This window comes from Hippocampus comes, unplaced genomic scaffold (genome assembly GCF_001891065.2).
Source record: "Hippocampus comes isolate QL1 unplaced genomic scaffold, H_comes_QL1_v1.1 scaffold322, whole genome shotgun sequence".
NCBI lineage: Eukaryota > Metazoa > Chordata > Actinopteri > Syngnathiformes > Syngnathidae > Hippocampus > Hippocampus comes.
The window spans coordinates 1,956,969-1,979,879 of NW_017805137.1; the positions used below are offsets into that span (position 1 = coordinate 1,956,969).

At 42.5% G+C, this 22,911-nt stretch overlaps 1 protein-coding gene across 4 annotated transcripts; it reads right to left on the reverse strand.

The window, feature by feature from the left end:
• Window positions 1-1,199: 1,199 nt before the first annotated feature.
• On the reverse strand, window positions 1,200-22,880 carry LOC109514213 (ubiquitin-associated protein 2-like). Of its 4 annotated transcripts, none has more exons than XM_019867100.1 (29): window positions 22,769-22,880; window positions 20,474-20,619; window positions 17,176-17,253; window positions 16,990-17,100; window positions 16,742-16,901; window positions 15,488-15,565; window positions 15,259-15,319; window positions 15,005-15,084; window positions 14,585-14,637; window positions 13,582-13,631; window positions 13,309-13,495; window positions 12,453-12,708; window positions 11,771-11,908; window positions 11,233-11,372; window positions 10,309-10,541; window positions 9,994-10,231; window positions 8,805-8,844; window positions 8,614-8,734; window positions 8,171-8,228; window positions 7,860-8,079; window positions 7,147-7,238; window positions 7,018-7,065; window positions 6,839-6,917; window positions 5,931-6,131; window positions 5,682-5,852; window positions 4,360-4,467; window positions 3,963-4,036; window positions 2,822-3,013; window positions 1,200-1,918 (listed from the first exon to the last, which is right to left on the reverse strand). In XM_019867100.1, exons 2-29 carry the CDS (start codon window positions 20,573-20,575, stop codon window positions 1,823-1,825), a joined length of 3,465 nt encoding a protein of 1,154 aa, XP_019722659.1. In that variant the 5' UTR covers window positions 20,576-20,619; window positions 22,769-22,880; the 3' UTR covers window positions 1,200-1,822. The 4 variants fall into 4 exon arrangements, with proteins under 4 accessions (XP_019722659.1, XP_019722657.1, XP_019722660.1 ...); XM_019867098.1 differs by having other exon boundaries at window positions 7,018-7,068; XM_019867101.1 differs by lacking the exon at window positions 4,360-4,467 and having other exon boundaries at window positions 7,018-7,068.
• Between the last annotated feature and the right edge of the window lie 31 nt (window positions 22,881-22,911).

The window sequence follows — 22,911 nt, forward strand, 5'->3', positions numbered from 1 at the left end:
AGCTGCAGAGGACTATGATCGGAGTTGACCTTTCAATTACACTTTTTACCTTTGACCCTGTGGACTTGAGCTACAAAATCTAGTACTTACAACATAACACACATCGCCCTCTTGTTCTTCTCTCCCACCACCCAGTTCACTACAAACATGGTTGACGCTCATATTCATTCAATAAATGCTCAAGGCCATCCATCCACTTGTTTCAAATGTTTTCTCCGGTGTATGATAGCATTCTTTTTCTTCTTGGTAAAACGTTCTTCTATATATCTGTAGAAAGGGCCACTTCCATCTAGTGGTGACAGGCTTAAATTACAAGCTGCAGTTATGGGGAGAAAAAAAAAAAAAGATTAAAATTGTCAAGACAAATCTGTAATAAACCATCATATGAGATTTGTCCGGTTCAACCATAAACAAATCACTTTTTAAAAGAGATTTTATCTGTTCAGCTGTGTCTAGCACAACCTTGTTACATTCAAGATGGCAAAAACAAAAATTGCTGAATAAACCTTTCACAGTTAAAGTATAATTTTATTTTAATCTTATTTTCTTTTAATATTACTCAAATTACAGTGACAGGGTTGCAAAGCAAGACTGTTTAAGTTTTTGCCCTTTTGTCCAAATTAGCTGCAATGCTAAGTGGTCAAGAACAAACTTTTTTTTTTTTCAAAGGAAATACATTGCTATTGTTTTTTTCTGATAATGTGAGCAACGAGTAACAGGGTGGCGTCAGTTTGAGTTACATGTTCCATTACCCCCTAAAACATTGAAAAAAACCCAGAGAACTGATGCCAACCAAACAATCAGAGCCATTAGTTTGATGACATTGATTTCTGCTGAGTCGTGTGCCAATAGCACCTCACTAAAAAAACAAATGCTCACTTTAAAAGACACCATTTCAGAGCATAATTGCTACCATAAAAAAATGGTTATGATCACACAAAATGTTCCAAACAAGGATGACATCTCAAATATGATTCGCAACTTATCTTAGTCCATCTTTGATATTTAGATAAATGTATGCCAATATTAACCAGGGAGAATAGGAAAAAAAAAAATCGGAGAAAACCAAAATACAAAAAGCTTCCAATTGCAACGTTGTTGGCAATCAGAAAGTGGCTCATTTAAACGATTCGAAGATTAAACGTTTTCGTGCCTTTTTTCATTAGACCATACAAAGTAAATAAAGAACAGGAGGCAGGTTAAACTTTCAACGTCTCAGAACCTTTAATTGGAGGGCAATGAGGATTAAAATTAAATTAAAATATAAAATTTGGGCGGGCGGTTTGCGTCTTTGACACGAGAGATGGGGAAAGTTACAAAATGCAGAAGGGGTGGATTGTGTGTGTAATGTACATAAAAAAAAATAAAGAGAAACGCAGTAGTTGTGGTGGTTAAGTCCCTCGCCCCCACCAGAACAGTCCTCATCTCAATCAGTGCTGTTGTTCTCTGCTGGTTTTTATTTCCTGTAATTTCTCTTCCTGCAGTGTTCAAACTTAACCAGAAAAAGTCCTTCAAAAAATGTAGCAACCCACATCATCAAATTATACTATTACATATATATATATATATTTATATAAATACATACATAAATATCTTACAAGAGCAACCAATTTGTAGGCAGAGGAGGAAGAGAACCATTATGAGGACTTAATGGAAGTGGGGGTGAGGGGAGGGCCTGAATGATTGCTTTTGTGTGTGTGTGTGTGTGTGTGTGTGTGTGTGTGTGTGTGCGTGTGTGTGTGTGTCTTTCCTTTTGGTTCCTTTGAGCGCACAAAAGGGAGAGGAAGGAATATGGGTTATTGGGGTTTTTTAGAAGCAATCCTCAGTTGCCCCAGTAGGGAGAGCTGCCGTAACTAGACTTGTTGCCTTGGCTTTTCTGCTGCATGCTGCTTGATTGACTGCGCTGACCCGGACCGCCCTGGAGAGGCAGACAAACCACACCACTTCATTAAGTCTTTGACCCTGTGAATGAATACGAGGGTATAGCTTTCGGACCCTGCTTTACCCTATTACGTGAACAAATAAAAAAATATATCAAACATATACCTGGGATTGAATGTCTTGGATTCTTAAAAGACATTTATATGTTATTGGGAATGAATGAGTTAAGTACATATTTAAATGCAAAATACGTATAGGGCTGCACACTATATAGTAGTAAGAAAAGAAAAAGACTCCACGTAAAAAGACTCCACGTAGCCTTCGAAGCCACTGACTTGGCAGAGGAAGGCCCTCCGTGCATGATGCTGGAGTAGAAAGATGACTCGACTCACCTGTGATTGTGGTATAATGCCCGTTAGACAACTATATTAATTTTACTGCTAGTTAGAAACAAGATTAGAGAGAAGTTGCAACGTAACGTTCATATAGCCTAAATAAATAGAAAATTAATTTGAGCAGTTTGTCCAAGGCCTTTAACAGAATTGTTAAGGATGGAGCTTATTGATACTTCAGTTTTTTTTTTTAATTCAGTTGGGTACCTGAGCTTTGTACCCATCGCAAGTCCATATTACCATCAAATGATTCAGAGAATATGAAGAAATCTCTGATGAATTAGAAAGCGGCATCACTGTGTAAAGGAGGTTGCCGTGTGGGCTCAGTAACACTTCAGAAAATAATTGGGGGATAACAGTTCATTGCTACATCTACAAATGCAAGTTAAAGCCTTGAAGCTACAACATCTAGAAATGTCATTGGTTTCTCTGGGCCCAAGCTCATTGGAGATGGAATGAAGCAAAGTTGAAAAGTGTGTTGTGGTCTGACGAGTCCACATTTCTTATTGTTTTTGGCAATAATGAACGTTGTGTCCTCTGGGCCATACCTGGGTGTCCTGTGTGAGGTGGTGATGTAACAGCTGAGAATGGGGCTGTTGATGTGGGGGCAAAATGTGCAGGAAGGGGGCTGGCGCATAACCTGGCGCTCCCCCGGGGTTCAAAGGCCCAGCTCCACCCAGGGCTGAGGGCAGGCTAAAGGGTGGCGGCGTCCCCGTGTGGAAGCCCTGCTTGTCGAAGGACTGGTTTAAAAAGAAAAACAAAACAACATCATGTAACATAAGAGCCCCTGTGCTTCATTGTTAGGATATTGAATGTTCTCGCTCTGAAATGTTCTGGACACCTTTTTTGCATGTCAGGAATTAGGCAGTAAAGCAGATGATGCTCATTTTCCCAGAGCTGACATGATGTTCTCTCTTTAGAGAACAAAAGAGTTATACAGTAATTCCACACATTTGTTTTCTTTCCCCCATGGAACCTATCCCCAGCGATTTGCTGAAAAACTCGCCTATTAATATTTTTCGCACAATCAAGCAGAGAAAGCTGCACCCAAATCCATGCCTAAATCGTGATTGGTGTCAAGAAAGTATGATGAAGTAATACATTTCAACTTAGCCACAATCTTAAACGGTATGCAGAGGAGGAGTTAAACTTAGCATGGCTTGTAAGGAGGGCTCTGCAATAGGGACATTTCATTTCTCTATATTCATGCCAGACATCTCCAGAATGATAACGATAAAGTGTCAGTGAGAATTAAGTGTAAAAAAAAAAAAAATCAAAAAGGATGTGGAAAGGAGAGGTTTTTTTCATTAGAACTCATTGACAGTCATTAAGGTGCATATTCTTTGAAGATCAAATCAAGCCAGTTATTTTTGAGGGGGTAATGTACAATGAATTTTAAATGAGAAAGTTTTGGGCTCGTCGTTCGTGGTAGATCTACATTCTAAACTTAATGTAGGCAATTCAGTTTTTTTATTTCACGGCATTGCCCGCAATTCGCAGGACCAAGCCCTGCCGCAAATGGCAAAATACCGCAAGAGACAGTAAGAACAGGCGCAAAGGAATTCCTATCTTCCTATTTTCACCTATTGCAGATGGGTTTCAAGGCATCACCCGCAATAATTGGGGGTTCAATTGTATTACGACCAAATTATTTTGAAACAGACTAAAAGTGAAAAAGTGACAAGTCACCTGTGTTTTGCTGTAAATGGATGCACTCATGTCAGGTACACCTCCAGTGCTGCTCGATCCAGACATTCCAGGTGCTGAGAGCAAAAGAGAGAGCGACAGGCATTACGAATGGAAACAGGGCAATGCCACATGGATGCAAGTCAATTGAACAAATAAGTAGGTGGTGGGAGGGGTGTCGTGGGGAAAGGTCAGCCAGTAAGAAGATGCTGATTAATGAAGTTGAAGCACTGCACAAGCAGAAAGCACGCCGTTTTTCAAATGTGAATGACGTGCAATCACAGACACACACACACACACTTGGCGACCTTTTTTTTTTTTTTTTTTTAAATGCCCACTGACTAGATGTGTGTATGTGTGTGTGTGTGTGTGAGCGCACGTGCATAGTTGGCACATGTACCTTTCCCTGGGCCGCTGCCCGCCGACTTGGCGACTTGAGACTGGGCAGAGCCTCCGTACCCTCCCTTATTGTACTCCCCAGCGTGGGCTTGAGACAGGTCGTCAAAGGCTGAAGGAGGAGGAGGAAGAGGAAGTGAAGAAAAAGAAGAGCAGACAGGACAGATGAGGTGAGGAGGAGGTGAAGAGGAGGGGGGAGAAAGGCAGTAAGGTAACCTGACTACAATGGCAGCTCTGTCTATCTTGAGCTGACTTCTGCAAGGGAGCGGTGACAGTGGTGGTGGTGATGATGATGATTGCGGTAGTGTTGGGGGAGGCGTTAAGCTATGCATGCAGTATAAGCGTAATACACACAGGCGCATATAAAGGGGCCCAACAACCAACACACATGCAGTGTGGAAGGTTAACCTTACACAATCCACAAAATGGAAGGCAAACAGACTAAAAGCTGTCAAATTGCCTTCCATTTAACTTTTGCTAAATGGCGTCTCACTGAAATACACCGAAATTGGTCATTCTGCACATAAATTTCACCTACCTGCAGTAAATACAGCAAAGTTGTTTTGCTTATGGTCAAAATAACCAAAAAGAAAAAAAGAATGCCGAGACAAAACCATCTATTCCAACACGCTGTGTGACCATTTTGCTCAAATACTGTTTTGTTTAAATCTGTTTTAGCGTCAGTCACCATGGTTTGAGAAACATTTTTGAGCACTATTAAAACAAAAATTATAGCGCACATTCAACCCCACAAAAATGTTCAGAAAAAAAAATCGAAAGCATTATATCTACCATCATTCAAAAAACAAATGCATAACAATCTGATCTGACATGCACATAAGTGAACCACTGTTGAGCCCCCCCGTCCGCCCAAAAATGGCTAATTAAGGGCGAGAAAAATGAACACAAAAAAACCCATGCCTTTATTACGCTAACATTGTATTGTACAGCGCTAGCAAGGCTTTCAGCAGTCAAGCTATTAGACATAAATGACTGCACGCTTTGAACCAGCCTGACAAATTTGCTGTTCTTCCTAATCACTTTTTAATAAACCAGACCGATTCAAGTGTGTTTTTGCCGGAAAATTAGTGACAGTGCTTCTGACATCACTTCTCAGACCAAAATTTATGGGGAGAGAGTTATCTAAATTCTTGGGATTTAAAAAAAAAAAAAAAAAAAATTAAATTAAAAAACACCCCACCCTACATGCAGGTTTAGTGATCACAATATTCTGTTACCCGAGACCACAGTTTTGATCCGAAAATGATATATCGTTCAGCCCTATGGGAAAAATAATCCAAGTTTGTTACATGTTGTGGGCCTTACCTGTGCCATATGCATGCTGTCCATAGGTGGGCTGATGCTGTTGGTGGTACTGACTGGAAGGGTTGGCCAGGCCCATGGTGGCCTGCTTGGCCGAAGTAGGGGGTACAAAGACAGTGGGGCCGTACTGGAAGGCTGAGGGTACGCCAGGCATGCCCGCGTAATACGGCAGACCTGACACACACGAATTATGGCTTCATAAAAACGTGTCAAGGTAGAGTGTGAAGCCTATAGTCACCTATCTATCTATACCAGTGTATCCATAGCCAGGTGGTAGTGGGGGGTTGAGGAAGGTCTGGTTTTGGCTCTGTTGGGCTTGGCTTTGGCCTTGACCCTGCCCCTGCGTACCGGCCTGCGGCGCCTGCTGGGCCTGCGACTGCACGCCGCCTGCAGACAGGCTGGTTGGCGGCGCCGGGGACGAAGAGTCATTTCTGCCAAACTTCGTCGCCTCACCTGGACAATGGGAGAAAAAAACAAACAAAAAAAAAAACAAAAACAAATGATGTACCGATAGCTAATTGAGCCCCTGTGTGCAAACTAGGACTGTGTTTCCACAATTATCAAGTTAGCAGGAGGGTTGATTTTGTGGCCGCAACAATTAACTGAAGACTGGAATAATTGTGTCTCTATGTTTGTGCCTGTGTGTTCAAAGCAAAATCACTGCAAAGCCTTCGTTAGCATCTGCCTTCCCAACCATGCTACCAAAGCAGATTCACCTGAACTTAGCACTCTCAGAGGAATTCACCGAAGAAAAGATATCTATCAGCGACGATTACTTCAATGACAACCCTGCCTATCACCAATAACTTACTCTCACCTCCCCCTCCATCTTCATATCGACTTCTCTCTAAATGTTGAGTTACAGCATGGTACCACATACTGTAGTGCCTGATTGAAATTTAATGTGTTTCGAGTTCAGAAAAATTCAGCTAATGAACAGCTTCTTTGAACCCACTGTATTCGTATGTTGAGGAGCTGCTGTACATTTGCAAAGATATTACATTGACAGTAGACAGCGGAGGCGAGAACTAAGAACCGTAAGGGACCACTGCAATTGCTGTTGAACTCTTGCCTTAAGATGCTACAAGATGGTGCCAAGCTCTGTTTCGATAGAACTTTTTTTTTCCAGATTGACTCAGCGAAAACCCACCACCACTCACCCGAGTAAGGATTGTTGGCCAGGCTCTCTCTTCCAGTCATGGCTGCCGTTGTACCAGGGAATGCTACACCATAGTAGTCCTGCATAGATGGAGAGACACTGAGTGTAAGTCGCGTCACCATGCTATATAACCTTTAGCTGTTCATATGCCCTCCCTTATATATACAAAATAAGACTCACAATAGGAAGGCGAGACTGTAGCATCTGCAGGTCCTCATAACCATAGATCTGCTATCAGGGTTAACACAAATGACAAGATAAATATGTTTGTCGAGTTATTATACATCTGTAGTTGACATTTATTGTTACCGGGTAAGCAGGGAGTAAGCCACCAGGGCCCATAATGTATTGGCTGGCTAGCAGAGGGGGTACTCCTTGGGCCAAGTTGGGGGGAGTTTTACCTGGGGGGGGGGAGAAAATCAAAATCACTTTGGGATTCAAACTATGTATTTTTTATGATGTTAACACACTACATTTATTCAAATAAATGCCTCAATGGCATAGAGCAGTGGTTCTTAACCTTGTTAGAGGTACCAAACCCAACCAGTTCACACGCACATTCACCGAACCCTTCATTAGTGAAAAATACTAAAAGATTTTTTTTTTAAAAACAAATTCAAGACATTAAAAACGCATTTATTAAACACAGGAAAAAAGTAAATAAAATGTCAAGACATAAGCAGTTTTTTTATTTAACTGTATGGCAGAGGCTCTGTCGAACCCCTGAGACTGATTCACTGAACCCCTCCAGTTCGATCGAACCCAGGTTAAGAACCACTGGCATAGAGTAATGTGGTCGCTCCCAAAATGTTGTACTTTTCATGTTCTAATATTTGTTCTGCCCAGTCGACCTCACTTCTCAACATTTCTCCATAATAGTCCTTATTACAACCAGGTTTAATGGTCACCTATCCACCAACAACTCAGGCTTATAGTAAGTACTTATACTAATTTTCAGGGAAGCCAAGAAAAACAGTACAACAAGACAGTCAGCACAGCAGTTAATTTTTAGCAGAGCTTACCAGCGGTGGTGGTGAGGAGAGGCGCAGTGCGGCTGTTTGCAGCAGAAAGAGCACCATTGGTGCCATTCTGAGTCAGTCCCGGGGCTCCAGACAGGTGCGTAGCACTGTTGGTGCTTGAACTACTAACCGCCAGCGGAACCGAGGGAGTGGCACTGTGGGGCTGGCTGGACGGCGTGGAGAAGGTGTGGAGATTGCCCCCAACGCTCTCCACATTACTTGTCTAAGAAAAATATGGCCAAAGAAAGAATGAGGCTAAAACTTGTCGACACGTACATAATTTTGTTTCAAGTTAGGAGGAAGTTCACACTTACTTGCAGAGATGAGCTTGATGTGTGGGTTAGTCCAGATGATTGAGAACTGCTCACCTGGCTGTAAAGCAAATTACGAGCATTTACATGTGTCAGCTTTCATTTCACATTCTTGTCCTGTTAAAAATACTGAGCGAGTGAGCATGCACTGTCAAATGATCCAGTTTGGTGTTTAACCAAAATTTTCTGGACAAAAGTACTCCTCCAAAGACAAAGTATGACCTGGGGGTGACATATAGCCTTTAGCATTTATATTTTTCTAGGGTTCTGTAATATGACACCATTTTGCTTTTTTTCCCAGATTTTTTTTTTGAGAAACCAAAGTATTGGTTGTTTAAAATTAATTTCTCATGAAATAATTGCTTAATTGATCAATATTTCACTCAATCACAATTTTAGGATGCCCTTTATTTCCCCACTGGAAAAACAATTTAGCCTCTCTCTACCTGTTGAGCGAGGGAAGGACCGCCGAGTGGGTGGTGGTAGCTGTGGGGGAAGGTGTGTGGTGGCCGGGGCCACCGTCACTCATCGGAGATTCTGTTTTCACAGTTCTGTGTGATGGTACGGCTAAAAAAATAAAATAAAAATTGATTTCGATTATGTGAATTTGACTGGAGTTCGCTCATCATAAACTTACCGTCCTGTGTGCTTTGCACCTTCATGCCACAGTAACCATTCTGTAATAAATGAAAAAGAAATGAAATAAAAATCACTCAATTTCCATAATGTGTGTTGCAGAACGCTCTAGCCCAGTGTTTCCCAACCGATGCTGCGCCAAGGCACATATTTTGTATGGGAACAAAATCTCAAAAAAGTATAATTGAAATGATGGATACACAGGTTAATTGCACCTGCTGGCACGTAGCGCAAGAGCATAAATTTTTTCTTCCATCACTATACACAGTTGGCATCCAGTGTAGGTAAAGATTATTTGTCGTACCATATTTTCCGAACTATAAACGGCTACTTTTTCCCCCCACTTTGAAGCCTGCGGCTTTAAATGCGAGGAGGTTCATTTATGAATTTTTACTGACGAGTTTCGAGCCGTCAATAGATTTACCCATAGCCCTGTCACATCTGGCCGATGAAATCACCAAACAGAACACAGTGGACGAATGAAATTGTCCGAGTCCGCCCTCAAACTGAATGTTAATCTGCTGTGTACGGTTGGAGTGCGCACACTCGCGGGAGGAGCGGAATGTGGAAGTGTGCGAGTGAATACTTTATATCATATATAGCAGAGCGAAAATAAGAATTTTGAGTTGAGTTTAGTGAGCTCCAGAACGAGTGACATAAATATAGCCATCTCTTCAGTGCAACATCCATCTCTCCGTTTGACAACTGACTCCCACCATCGCTGGCGACAGACGACATCCCCTGCAATTTACCAAACACTTAAACGTCATTCCATGGCCTTATGTGCACTGGTGCTTGATTAAGCTCGTTGGCGAATCAGTCTCATGTGACAAGCGAGAGAGACCGAGAGGTTTTGGGACGTCACTTTATAGCTAGCTGCATTCGCTATTGTTTGAAGGAGGAGGGAACCAACAGTGTTAAAGGCACGTAAATCCATGTGTGTGACCTCTCTCTTTCCAAACATCTCATGAAATAAAGTGGCGCTCAGTGGCTATTAATGCCAAGTGGCCAATATATGTACAAATGTATTTATATGGCTACATTTAGCTGTTTCAGTTTTTATTAGGTATGTTTTGTATTCCGGAAATTATGGAAAATAATTTCGGACTAATTAAGTGAAACTGGATAATTTTCAATGGCATACGAATGTGCCAGCTCACATATGTTGGGCATCATTGCTCGAGCCTTACTGTGAGGGGCGCGGCAACAGATGGCGGGCTTTCTTTGTTCTGAGAGAAGGCCAGGTGGGGAGGCAGCGATCTGGGTACGGCACTCTCCACCCGTTTTCCAGGGGTCGGTGCCGTGGAGGAGGGCTGTGGGGCCACACCGGGGAGGCCAAGGGAGGCCGAGGGCGTGGGGCTGGGTAAGCCCAAGGACGGTGAGGGGAAGCTGGCATCTGGCATGGTGGGTATGCTGCTCATGTGTTCGCTGTTTGGATAGCATGGAGGGAATTTTGGTAAATAACATTTATAACATCCTCATACATGCAGTAAAGTCACACACACCTCACAGATGCAGGCTTGGAAAACAAGCTCTGCGGCTGCTGTGTGGGCATGGCAGCAGTGTGGATGGACAGAGCTGCCACTGCTGAAGGTGCCAATGGTGCTTGCTCCCGGGAAGACTCCTTTTGGGCCACATCGACGGCAGCTGCCTCAGAACCAAAGTCCAGTGCGCCGAACTGAACATTAAAGCCTGAGACATCAGACGAGCCCGGCATTTCCACTGCCGACGAGGGAATCTGGGGACAAAGAAGTTTGGTTTAATATATATTGAAGTTATAATTTAAAAGGAACAATAGATGCAGTTGCAAGATGGGCATAGATGTTGAATCAGTGGGTCCTCTGTTTATGACGCTGTTGCATTACAGTGGTGGCAAAGTAACACAAATTTGTTAAGTTGAAATGTGCCATAGTCTATTAACCTCTCCCAGCGCAGTAGTATTGTCAAAATCCCCTGTATGTCCAACATCAAGTGAAAACCCCCGGAAAACAGTTTAGCTGGTTCCCTGAACTATACCATCCAAGTATGATATACTGTATGTAAACAAGAACAAAGCCGAAACATCAGCTACCGTCAGCTTTGTTAGCACCTTCAGCTAAAAGACGTAAATATTTAAAGCTCCCACAGGTGGTCGGTCATGGCCCACTTCCCCATGTAAGCGTTTTTAGACTTTTGGTGAATTGCAGTCAATATTTAAACAAATGAAATTAAATTGAAAAACAAGTACAGCGGTAAGCGAGAGTGCCCTTTTGCCATGTGACCAATTAATCTTTGCTGTACAAACAAGTTCATGGCATGTCGTTCGTTACCTTGACACCCATTAAATCAAGAACTTCAAACCGGGCACATGATTTATAGGTATTATTGGAAATGCACTTGTTCAGGGGGTTCTTGACTCGACAACATTCTTCATAAATATATTGTGGCACCTTAGATGGGGGTGGTACTCTGCGCTTCTGCGTCTTGAGCTGTCGCATGGGAGGTGGTTCTGTGATAGGAGGGTCCAGACCAGGCAGCTTCATTCCCGGAGAAGCTCCATCTCTGGCAGGCATGACTGACGACTCGTGACCTGAAGTATACAGAAAGGGAGCTGGGACCTAATTGGACATTTAAAATGGTGTGTAATAGGGCTGAATGATTTTAGGAAAGGATTAAATTATGATTTTTCTGGTAAGATATTGCCTTTGATTCAATTCACGATACTGCCTGCCATAATGTATGACAATGCAATAGTGCATATATAAAAAATATTTTAACCGTTTAAAAACTTTTGTCATTTACATGTTCTTTGTACATAAATGTAAAATATGTTTTTTCACTATATTATTGTGAGAGACTTAATTGCTTCAAACAGAGTGCGGGATCAGTAAATGCAGTTTTGATGATCACAAAATCACCTCCTCCGAGATCAAGGTTGGTTCAGCCCTAGTGGGTCGAAAATTGTGTAGAGCATAGACGCAGTCGTACCTGGTGGTGTGGGCACTTGTGGGGCGTGTGAATGGGACAGAAGCAGAGGCTCTGAGTTGGGAAGGATGGAAGATTGTTGGTGCCTGTGTGATAGCTGGCTGAGCACCGCAGAGGGTTCTGGCTGAAGCTTCATCTCCACTACAGAAAAAAAAGAAACACTCTTTAAAAGGAGATGTGCATTTGAACCCCCCACCTACCGCCTGTGTGTTCTGGTAGCTGGCAGAGGGATTCAGATGCAGCAGAATGAGGATGACGCGCCGTTAGCTCAGAGGTCGCCAAATGAATGAGAGCGAGTGCTCCATTCAGAATAAATGAACACTAGTGGCGAGTTTTGCATCCCACTCAAGGAAATCACAACCGCACTTACATCTATAGTACAAATTAAAAGTATGGTTCAATATTGTTGCAAGACAAAATATAGGTATGCTGTATACAATGTATTTTTGTCTTGATGGCGACTGTCGACAATGAGTGTCTTAAAAAACGGAAATGAGCTTTGTCTATATATGAAAGCTTGTGTTCATTTGATGGACTGTACTTTGCGATGTTGTGACATCATGCAACGGCAAGCTTGCACAGTCTAGGTGATCGTGTGCCCATTTGTGATGGAAAAGCAACGGAGGCCATGCGGTGTGGTGCCAGTCCAAGAAGAAAGGGCGAAAGGAAAAGTGGCATAACTTACTGTTTAGACCAGTTAATGGTCCGTTGTCCAATCTCTGAGGTTTGATTTCAACCGAGGGCGAGGGGGCGGGTGCGGGTACTGCAGGTGGCACAGCATCTTTGGAAACGCTACCGGTGATGGTCACAGGAGCAGCCGGAATCTGACTTGCTCTTTGACCAAGCGGAGGCCCATTGAGCTGATCTGCTGTCCTGGCATCAGAGACTGGTGCCGGCTTGGGTGCATTCAGGGACCCAAGACCAAGACCTGAGACTGAAGACTGAGCATGATAAAAAAATAATATAAATACAGGTTGAGGCAAAAGCAGGTAACACATTCTAAATTTACACCCACCCCACCCCGACATACACGCGCACAAGCACGCGCACAAACACACTTAGCCAGAATGAAAAGTGGCAGGTCAGGAAAAAGAGAATGGAACAAGGATGGTATAAAAGGAAGGGGCTCAGTGCATCTTTTAGAGTCTGTACCAGGTTAACACATGCACCCAAACCCACAACCAAACTTGAAACATTAACTCTTAATCAAAACGCTAACCCTGGTTTGAAACATAATCCTAACAAGATAAAACCCCTACTTTGAAACCCCAACTGTAGTGAGAACCCCTATTCTGAAATCTTAACCTCGGGCTGAAATCCTAAACCTTCCTTGGCTACACATTTAATAGTTAATATATTATTGAATAATTGCAGATGCAATTTGTTATTATGGCCTGTTTGAACATTTACCAGATTAAATTTTCATAAATGTAATTGTGATGAATAAGATAATTAACTTAATACCTAGTTTTGGACTACCGCGTACAACAAATCAACAAATTTGGCAAGCAGCAGTGTCAGATGGCTGTGCTCATATGTACCAGTGCGGCGTGCGCATAGGTGGTGCTAGCAGAGGCAGCGTGAGCGTAGCTGTGGGTGGCTGTGCGTCCATTATGGTGGGAGTTGGTGAAAACCAGGCTTTGGCCCAGATCCTCGGCAGAGGGTCCATCGACCAAGTCTGACTCCACAGAGACTCCAGGCTTTGGCAGGAGTCCTGTCAGGTCCACGCTAGAGAGAAAGAAATATACAAGAGTATTAAAAAACAGTTCAATGAAATAATGTTCGAAATAGATTAAGTCAGTGGGAGGGCTCACTTGTGGTTTCCCGGAGTTGCAGAGGAAGTGAATACTTTGGTTTCAGATAACTGCGAAGAAGCAAAATTTAAATAGTCAGCTAAATTATGAAAAACATCTACCGGATTTTCACGACCATAAGATGGATATTAAAGTCTGAAAATTTCTCCAAAATGGACGGGGCACCTAATAATGCTGGTTGCCTTGTGTATGCATTAAGTTCCAAAATCTGAATGCTGTTGCGTGACTTTGATGACGGCTCGTTTGACAGACTGATGTTATACCGACATGTTGCTTATATAGAGGAAAGGCGGGCATAACCAAGGACACAGCATGCTCGCGTAAAAGTGGGAAGGTTGGCTGTGAAAGAGGACATTAAAGGCACACCCCCAGTTGGTGCCGGTACATGCATTGTGCAAAACAATATCCCGAAAATGGCACCTACGACACGCGTACGAAGCACACCTTAAACTGCAAGCTGCCAGTTACGTGGCGGACCATAGGAATCAAGCAGTAACGAGAGAATTCAAGATCAACTAATCCATGGTGCTTGGTGCTTTTGTTTTATGAAACGGTGCCAATCAAGCAAGGACAGTCGCTGCACCCCGGTGCAGCAACATTCGCACGGGAACGAGACTGACTCTGAAAATGACACGAGGGAACCTGGGGTGTTTGATTGTGAACTTACCCAGCTGTTCATTTAAGATACAGAAGATTAGGACTTTGATGGGTTTGATCTCATGAGGATTGATCAAAAAAATCTGAGTACATTGTTAAATACTTTAATAAGGTACAACCGAACTCAGTTTTGCTCTCGCCCTTTTTAAAAACCTATGCTCAGATGCATGCAATGGCATTGTTTAAACTAGCACACGGTTTACCATGCCTGCGTCCAATAATACAATGCATCTTGTGTATGCGCCAAATACAGAAATAGCACTTGTAACTGACACTACGCCTTTTAACACGATGCGCCGTATGGCTGTGAAAATAATCTAATTATCATGGTATAGAGTCCACTCACGTCTTCATTCCAGTCTTCTGTAGTCCAATCTTCTGGGTTGCCTCCCCATGTTGCTGAAAAACAACAGCAGCCATTTCAATGATGCAACTCTGTAATAACTTCACTAACAGCAAATGCCGCACGGCACACGCATCTAAATGCAATGGTTGTTTTAGTACTAATTTTATGCATATTGGGAAATGCAGTCCATTCAAGTGCATTGCAACTCCTGAGTGAGGCGAGTCAGCCAATTAAATGGTTGTTTAAAGTTTATTAAAAGTAAATTCAAGTTAGAAAATGTCACAAAAAGATATGTAGTTAACATTATTTCCGGTGGTTTATATTCCAACTATTTTTGCAGTTATTCCCTTTACATTTTCAGGCAATTCATTGTTCAAGGCAGGAATGGGTGAATACAGATACCAAGTATTTCTTCCTTACCGGGTACCTCAGCAGTCTCGTTGGCATCATTCTCCCAATTCCCGTGGCGACCGCCCGCGTAATCGGCAGGATTGAAGGTGCTGAGAGAGGAAGCAGATCGACGTGACCAAACAGATGAAATTACCATTGAAAAGCTACATTTCCAAAAAGAGGTTCAGAAAATGTTTTTCTGCATGCTCACAATTTAGATATGTGCTTGTAATAAACATCACCACCTCTGATAACATTCCTGAGTGCTGAGCACATGTTCTTACCCCATAACCTGGGCAAACCTGGTGCCTGCAGCTGCTCTTCCTCGACCACGACCGCCTGGCCCTGAAAAAACACAGAAAGTACCTTGAGAGGTTTTTAAAACAAGTTTCACACAGCTGTTATTATGGCTGGTGATTCATGTATCCCAAAAGCATGCATTGTAGGTTGAATGAAGACCGTAAATCGTCTGTAGCTGTGAATGTGAATGGAAAGCATTAGAAAATGAGTTACCTCTGCCTCGTCCTCTGCGTCCACGGTCTCCCCCCCTCTCTGCAGGGACCACCTCAAAGCCATTCTCCTCGGCACGACCTGGAAACAGAGAGTTAACGAAAGGAACAGGATGAGCAAGATGTCCACACTCCCAAAAAACAAACATGGACACGCACAACATAGCAAGGCGACCACTTAAGAGTCGACTGGACAAGACAACTCTGCATAAAATATCAGCTTTATTGCAACAATACAACGTTGAGGCTGCTCACGTTTCAGGAGATGCCATACAACTGTGGGCCATATGCAGGGCTCTAGGCTAACTTTTTGCAATGGTACGCCTAACTTTTTTTTTTTTTTTTTGGTTGAAACAGCACAAAACTCTGTCACCAAACATATCAACCACATCATTCGACAACGCAGTTTTGCATGTTGAATCTTTTAAAATGGAAAAAGGAATCTGTATTTTACACTATGATGACACTAAAAAGATTAATCTGGTTAACAGAGTTTATTTTAAGTACATCTCTGCAAGAACTTTGGTGTTTTAAGTGGTAATGCAATGCATTAACGACAGTAGTTATTGACATAGGTAGGGCTGGGCGATATGGCTGAAAAATGTTTCACAATTAAGGCCCGAATTTTTCCTGCAGAGCAGTTTTGCAAATTAGTTACTTCATGTGAGGAAAAAAAAACACTCTCATTTTGTGGAGACATTCTCTCAACCAATCCCCACATTCCGGCAGACCCGCTTGGGCCACTACGTCAAGTGATGAGGGAAAAGCATACATTGCATTTTGAAATGCAACAAAAACATTGCCTCCAAACACAACCAGCCCAGCCATGTCAACATGGAGGAGGTGGCGCTCACTTTCGACATCCTGGTGAACCACACTGGAGAGAATAAGGGGACCAGCACAATAGCGATACGCTCAACAAGGCGCGTGAAGTCGGCTTTTACTGTTGTGCTTGGTTGCCATGGTAATGGACAGAAACAGCCAAAGTGAAGTGTGGGAGCGAACTTTACTAAGACTGCGAGGCAACAACAAGCGAATTAAGTCACAATTTGTGAATGGATTGTGGATGCTTGAGTATGTGTTAAATACAGAACTAATACCCGTAACCGACACAACACCTTTTAAGACAGTCCGCCGTATGGTAGTGAAAATACGGTACCACCATTCCACCCACATTTTAAAGTTAAATTCAACCTTCTTGACAAACACGCAAGACGTCGTTACAAAGTCAGCGTTTAATTCCATCAGGCACATTTACCTTCACGTCCTCTGCTGATCCCGCGGCCTCTCCTGTTGGCGCCCCCTCGCCCACGACTAGCTTCCCGCTCGCCTCCCTTCTTCTCGCGGCTCTCCTTTACCTCTGAAGAACCTCCCTCTTTCCCAAGGCTCCGCTTTTTCCCAACCGTCTCCCAGGAGTTCTGATCACACGCACGGAAAAACAAACAAAACAGCTGTGTTGTCCATTCAAGTAGATGGACGACAAGCGAACGCGATGTGGGCTCTCACTGTATCCGAGGTGCTCTCTAGCAGGAAGTTGATGGCTCTGTTAACATCCTCATTGCAGTCATGAAGGGCGACCATGCACTCGTCTTGAGTCTTGCCAGTGACTTCAATCAGCTGCGAGTGTATAAAGTAAATGGCGTCATCAATAGCACTCCACACAACAAAGCAGACAACCAAGAGAAACAACACCTGTTTGACTTTGTCTTCAAAGACGGCGTCATTTTTGTCATAGATCATCTGAGCCAAACGGATCTGTTCTTCTGTTGCCTGGTACACAGAAAGACTTCAGTGAAAAACAACAACAAGCACTACTGCACAATATCAACTAATTATTCCAAAATATAAGATTAATCAGAATACATGAACAGCAGAGCTACTCGAGTCAAACAATCCAACGCATGGATTTCGAAGAGTCATGTATGCTAATGTGCGAGACTACCAAACATCATGAAACTATTCATTGTCGTAAGACTTCATTCACTCGCAGCGTACAGGTCCCTCAGAGAGAAAATATTCGGGAAGAGAAAGGAAGTGGACCCGCCGTGCTCTAGGGATGCTCGATGCTGCTTTTTTCCAGACTGATACCTGCACAAGTATTCACTCGAGTAATCACCCATACAAGGTACCAATACCACGAGTACCTACATCAAGTACAACTCCACACACAAAATTTCAATTAACACAATGACAAAGAAAAACCTGTCTATATAACTATGATTTTTATAATACAATACTGAATTAATAAATGTTATGAAGTCAACAACTTCTTCCTTTTTAAAATATTTAATCTGCAATATTTTGAGTTTTATCATACCGCTCAATCATCATTGCTTATTACTTGCCTAATGTAGGACAGTGTAGTGGCATTTGCATTGATTTCTTTGAGGAAGGACCATTTAAGATGCTCGTGTTCGCGTTCCCCTACCGCTTTCATGGACTACTGCAGCAATCTGATAATATTTACGGTTGAGAAATTCCAAGCATTTGGACAATTAAAAAAAAAAGTATCCAAATGAATTCATTGATTATAAAAAAAAAAAAATCCGATCGAATCAATGAAATTCAAATAATTGTATACAAAAAATTCCCAATGCCCAATTATTTTTTATTCAGGTTTGACTTTTTTTTTCAATAAATTTGTACACCATTTATTTTTTGCTCCTGCACATCATTTGCAGTCTGTGCCAAAGATTTTCGTCATGCACGCAACTAGGCTTCATCTATCGAATATTTTGTATTTCTTTTGTCACATGGTGATTGTTGTTACGTCGTGTGGACCTGATGTGGATTGTTTTCAGCATTTTTTGGCCATGAAATTCATCAAAGGAGAAGAATCTGTGTTTGGTGGTTGCGCCTTCTTGGCAGCACGCGTATACCACCACCAATTTTGACTGGGAGGAATGTCGGCACCATTTGATGTCGTTGCTGGACAGCACCGGGACACTTGTGCTTTTTGCGCCTGAAATGGGCAGCATTTTTCACAGCCCTGTTTTGTTCAGCGGAAATGTCGGTGCTGTTGGACAGACTGCGGCTGGATGGCTTGTGGAGCCGACAATGAGAGGAAAGGAGCCTCAGCGCAGAGCACGATGCGTATGTGGAACTGGGAGTCTCCGCTTGGAATTTTAGCAGATTTACATGTGACAGAAGATGTGAGCCAATCTCTTTTTTCGTCAATGGGCGCTAAAGCTTCTTGTTTGCTTTCAAACAGCTTGTAGCAGACGTGTGCACATTTTCAGCATGTCTACTGTTGAAAGGACACTTTGATTCTCTCCTCTGTTATCTATAGCCCTGTTCACACGGCAAGATTTACTCCGACGCTGCACCGATTCTACGCCAGTGGAGCGTTCACACGTGCAAATTTACTTCGACGTAGCGCCGCTCAACAGCCTAGTGCGCATTAAATTTGATCCACCTCAGGGAGGTGGTTTAAAAATTTCCTCCGAAGCAAATGCTCGTTTGCGAAGCAGCACCGAAGCAAATGTGCGCGTGTGAACGCAACTGGCGTAAATTTGCTCCAGAGCAAATGCTCGCTTGCAGGGGAGTGGCCTCGCTACGCTCGCTACCAGACGCACGGAATCCGACCCCGGTCGACAGTAACGAGGGGGCCAGCGACACAGACGAAGCCCGGCCGTGGACCCCCGTCCCCGGTAAAAGTGTCGGCGATTTAAGCGGTGAAGACAGCGCTCACGATCAAGACGAGAATCGAGAAAGCAGTGACGTCAACCGAGCCCGATTTGCAGGCCCGAGCCTGAAGCAAACCCGACATTTCATATTTTATTTGTGAGTATTTTTGGGAGAAAAAAACACAAGATTTCTTACGGTTAAAATAATCTACATATTTTTATGAACATTATCAATGCATTTGCACAACGAAATAACGCTGAAATACAGAATAAGAGGCCAGACAAAGAGAAATCTCGATGTGCATTTGCTTAATTACGCAGAGAAATCCTGCGGCTTACTAGGCTTTAAATAGAATAATTCAAATGAAATAAATAGGTAAAGATATCTGAAATTATTTCTACAGGATTGTTTAAACGAAATTAACTATACACGCGCACTGGTCTGGCCGGCCGCGCTCCTGTTTAGCAGTTAAATAGCAATTAAATTACAGCGCATTCTCTGTTTTATCCAAATTGTTGGTTTTAAAACAAGTATTCCTTAGTTTAGTATCCGCACATACTTCCGCATTCCTGTCGTTTTGGTCCGGAGCAGAAATTGCACGTGTGACCGCAAGTGGAGCTGCTTCGACGCTGCGCCGGAGTTGTCAGCTCAGCGGCTTTGCACGTGTGAACGCTCCACAAAATTTGCTCCGGTGTAAAATACATCGCATCAAAATACTTCGGTGCAGCGTCGGAGTAAATCTTGCCGTGTGAACAGGGCTTATAACTGCTTCAAACAATGAAGCGTATGCAGAAAAGTGGTTAAGGTTGCATGACTGTGTCTTATGTGTTGTGTTGTATTTTTTTGTCATTTTATGTTCTGTTTTGTTGATGGCGGCGCGGGTACCCGCAGCGGCTCCTCTCTCTTCTGTCCTAGCACTGTGGTTGAGAGGAAAGAAATTTCATCTGTGCTGTATGTTTTACATATACATACATATTTGACAATAAAGTTGACTTGACTTGAAAAGAAATGTGATATTGGCATATCCAACTGAAAATTCTATTGCGTAAGTGTTGTTGATGTCGGTGGGAGACGAGTTAAATCAGTCAATGCGTCTTGGCCATCACCATGGCATCACAACAGACGTGAATCAACAGCGGCAGGAGCCGTACAAGGTAGTGGCACAGAGCAAAAAATGGTGTTGCTGCATTATTCATTCTAAAACTCGATCGTATCTCCTCGTGCTCAAAGAATTACTTACTGCGCCGTAGGCAGAGAAGTATCTTGCTACCAAACCATATAGACCAGCTGACATATTTGAAAAAGAATATGCAACCTGTTGGCAAAATTGTTTACTGTTATATACAGTTCTTTAACCACTAACCTGTATGTGTTTCTGTGGCGGTGGTGTTTGTGTGGTGGTGGGAGTGGGCAGCGTTCTGTCCCGTGTCCCCCGGGTTTGATTGCTGACCAAAGAAGTCATCATATACAGTATATACAAAACAATGTATGTACAAAATAGAAAAAAATCTGAAATCAGAGAGAGACAAGGGAGAATCATCAGGCTCCTGGAAAATAGCACGGAGATTAAAATAATGACAATTGAAAAGCACAATGAAGGTATTGTGCTTAATTACAATTAAGGAAGCTGTATTAGGAAGTTTATCACGATTTAAAACAGTTCCTAGTTGTCTTGACATTTTTGGGACACACCTTTGACAAAATACCACAAGGAACAACAATTATATTCATTTACAGCATGGCATGAAAAATGGACTTGTTTTACTGGCCACCTGTCTCTTATTTTTCCCCAAATTTCTTCTTTTATTTCGTCTGCTACTGATTGGCTGATGAGTTAAAAATATCCACCATTAATGATCACATGGGATGAAATTCCAAGGGATTCTCCAATTCATCAGTGGCAAAATTACCGGGATATTGCGAAGAGTGTAACTTGCAGTAAAAACAACTTCAAATCACAAATGGAACATCATTCGCTAGTAGAGCAGTGTGAGCAAAAGAATAGGTTGTGTACTTTACAGTACTAATCAATTGATTTTCTTGAATTTATTTGTCATAGGGGATTTTAGACACCTTAAGTGTTCAACCATTCCATGTTTTGCTTTTTTAAAGAGATCTCCACAAACTTGGTGGCCACTTGTCACGTTGCTAATTACAATTAGTTGTACATTTAGTGATTAAAGTACCAATGTACATTTTTGCAATTTGCGCAGGACCTTGATCCCTAACCTCGACTACAGGCAATGTTTTCCTGTACAGTTTTCCACTGGGAAATTGCAATTTATTCTGTGATCAAGGAGAATGTTGAGAAATTATGAGGTTAAACCGCTTTACTCGAATTTGAAGGTGCCTTGGACCAGATTTTCTAAAGGTGACATTACACATATAACATTCCTCAAAAGGCAGTTTTATCCCCAACACAAAAAACCCTCAATTTCTCTGGACCCCATTGTCCGATTTTTAAAATTCTTTTTGCATTGTGCGGGAGCAGAAAAATAAGTTTTGAAAGGTCTATCCTGCCTCGCAACATAGACTTTCAATTATTGTGGAGTGATCTTCAACACCCATGATAAACAAGCATTTACTGTATTTGCATACTAAAATTAACATCAACTTTCTAAAGCATGTCCCCTTCAAGTAAATAAGCAAGTGGGCTGGGGCGTTGGAGTATACCATGTAAGAGTATAACTCCATCTGTCACCCACCTACCTCTTAGGGTTAAATATAGAACTCCAGAGGGGACAGTCGAGGTGTCATCTTACAAACACCCCGTTCCACACTGTCACCCACACAAAAACACTATGACTGACCAGCAAGCAAGCCCTTTTAAAATAATTCAATTTGCTCAGTTTTAATTCGACGTGTATAAGTAGCAATGCAGCGCATAGAAACTTGACCAAATGGTCGTTTGGTAGGATACGTTGGACACGAAAACAAATCACAAAATAGGTTAAGGGATATTGTTAGATGTGGTATCAAGTTTACACTTATTTATAGCAGTATGCGGCTAATGTATGTAAAGGAAGCGTGTTTATGAACAAATGTGAGCCGCAGTGGGCTGATGCCCACGTTAGCTTAGCTTAGCTTTTAGCCGCAACTCTGTCTTTGTTTCGTGCGTGCGACTCTCCCACGATACCCCGCTCGAAATTAAACTACTGAGTATCGTTAAAACCCACACGTATGTCGAGATGAATCAACGTTATCACTTTGGGGAGGTAACTTAACAACAAAACAACCTTTTTGAGAAAAGTGCGTCAAAAAAACCTCGCCTTATTATGAACGCCGCGAGAGTCAATTAAGAGAGAGTCAACGGAAGCTAACGCTCGAAGTGAGCTAACAACGTGACCCAAGACAGCGCTTTCTACTTGATACAAATGGTTTAAACGTCTCAGTATATAAAGGAGAAGAGGTTTAAATTGAAATATGTTGCGAACAACAATATTAAATAACACATTTCGAGAAAATGCCCCAAACTAGCCAGGCATGCGAACGGCCTGTTCAGACAATCCGGATACGACGCAGGCGAGCGTTGCGTTTTATCCAGGAGTAAAGGACAGATAACACGAAACTCGTTGTGTCGGTCGCTTCCCTCAAACTAATGCTTTAAGCGTAAAGCTCCAGTGTTAAAAATAACCTTCTTCAGTGTCAGTTTCCTTACCTGCTAACACGCTTCGCTCAGACCAGCAGCAGCAGATGTCACGTGACCCACCGCGCCGTTGTTCACACCGTTGTGAAAAGCTTTTCCGGTTTTTTTCATATTGCTTTATTGATCAAATAGCAAATTAACAACACGGAGCAAGC

Coding starts and splice junctions, on each gene's coding strand:
- LOC109514213 (XM_019867098.1), bottom strand. CDS start 20,575: ATGATGACTTCTTTGGTCAGCAATCAAACCCGGGGGACACGGGACAGA. Junction 11,909..12,452: donor ACCATTAACTGGTCTAAACA/GTAAGTTATGCC, acceptor TTTTTTCTGTAG/TGGAGATGAAGCTTCAGCCA. Junction 10,542..11,232: donor GAGTACCACCCCCATCTAAG/GTGCCACAATAT, acceptor CTTTGTCCCCAG/ATTCCCTCGTCGGCAGTGGA.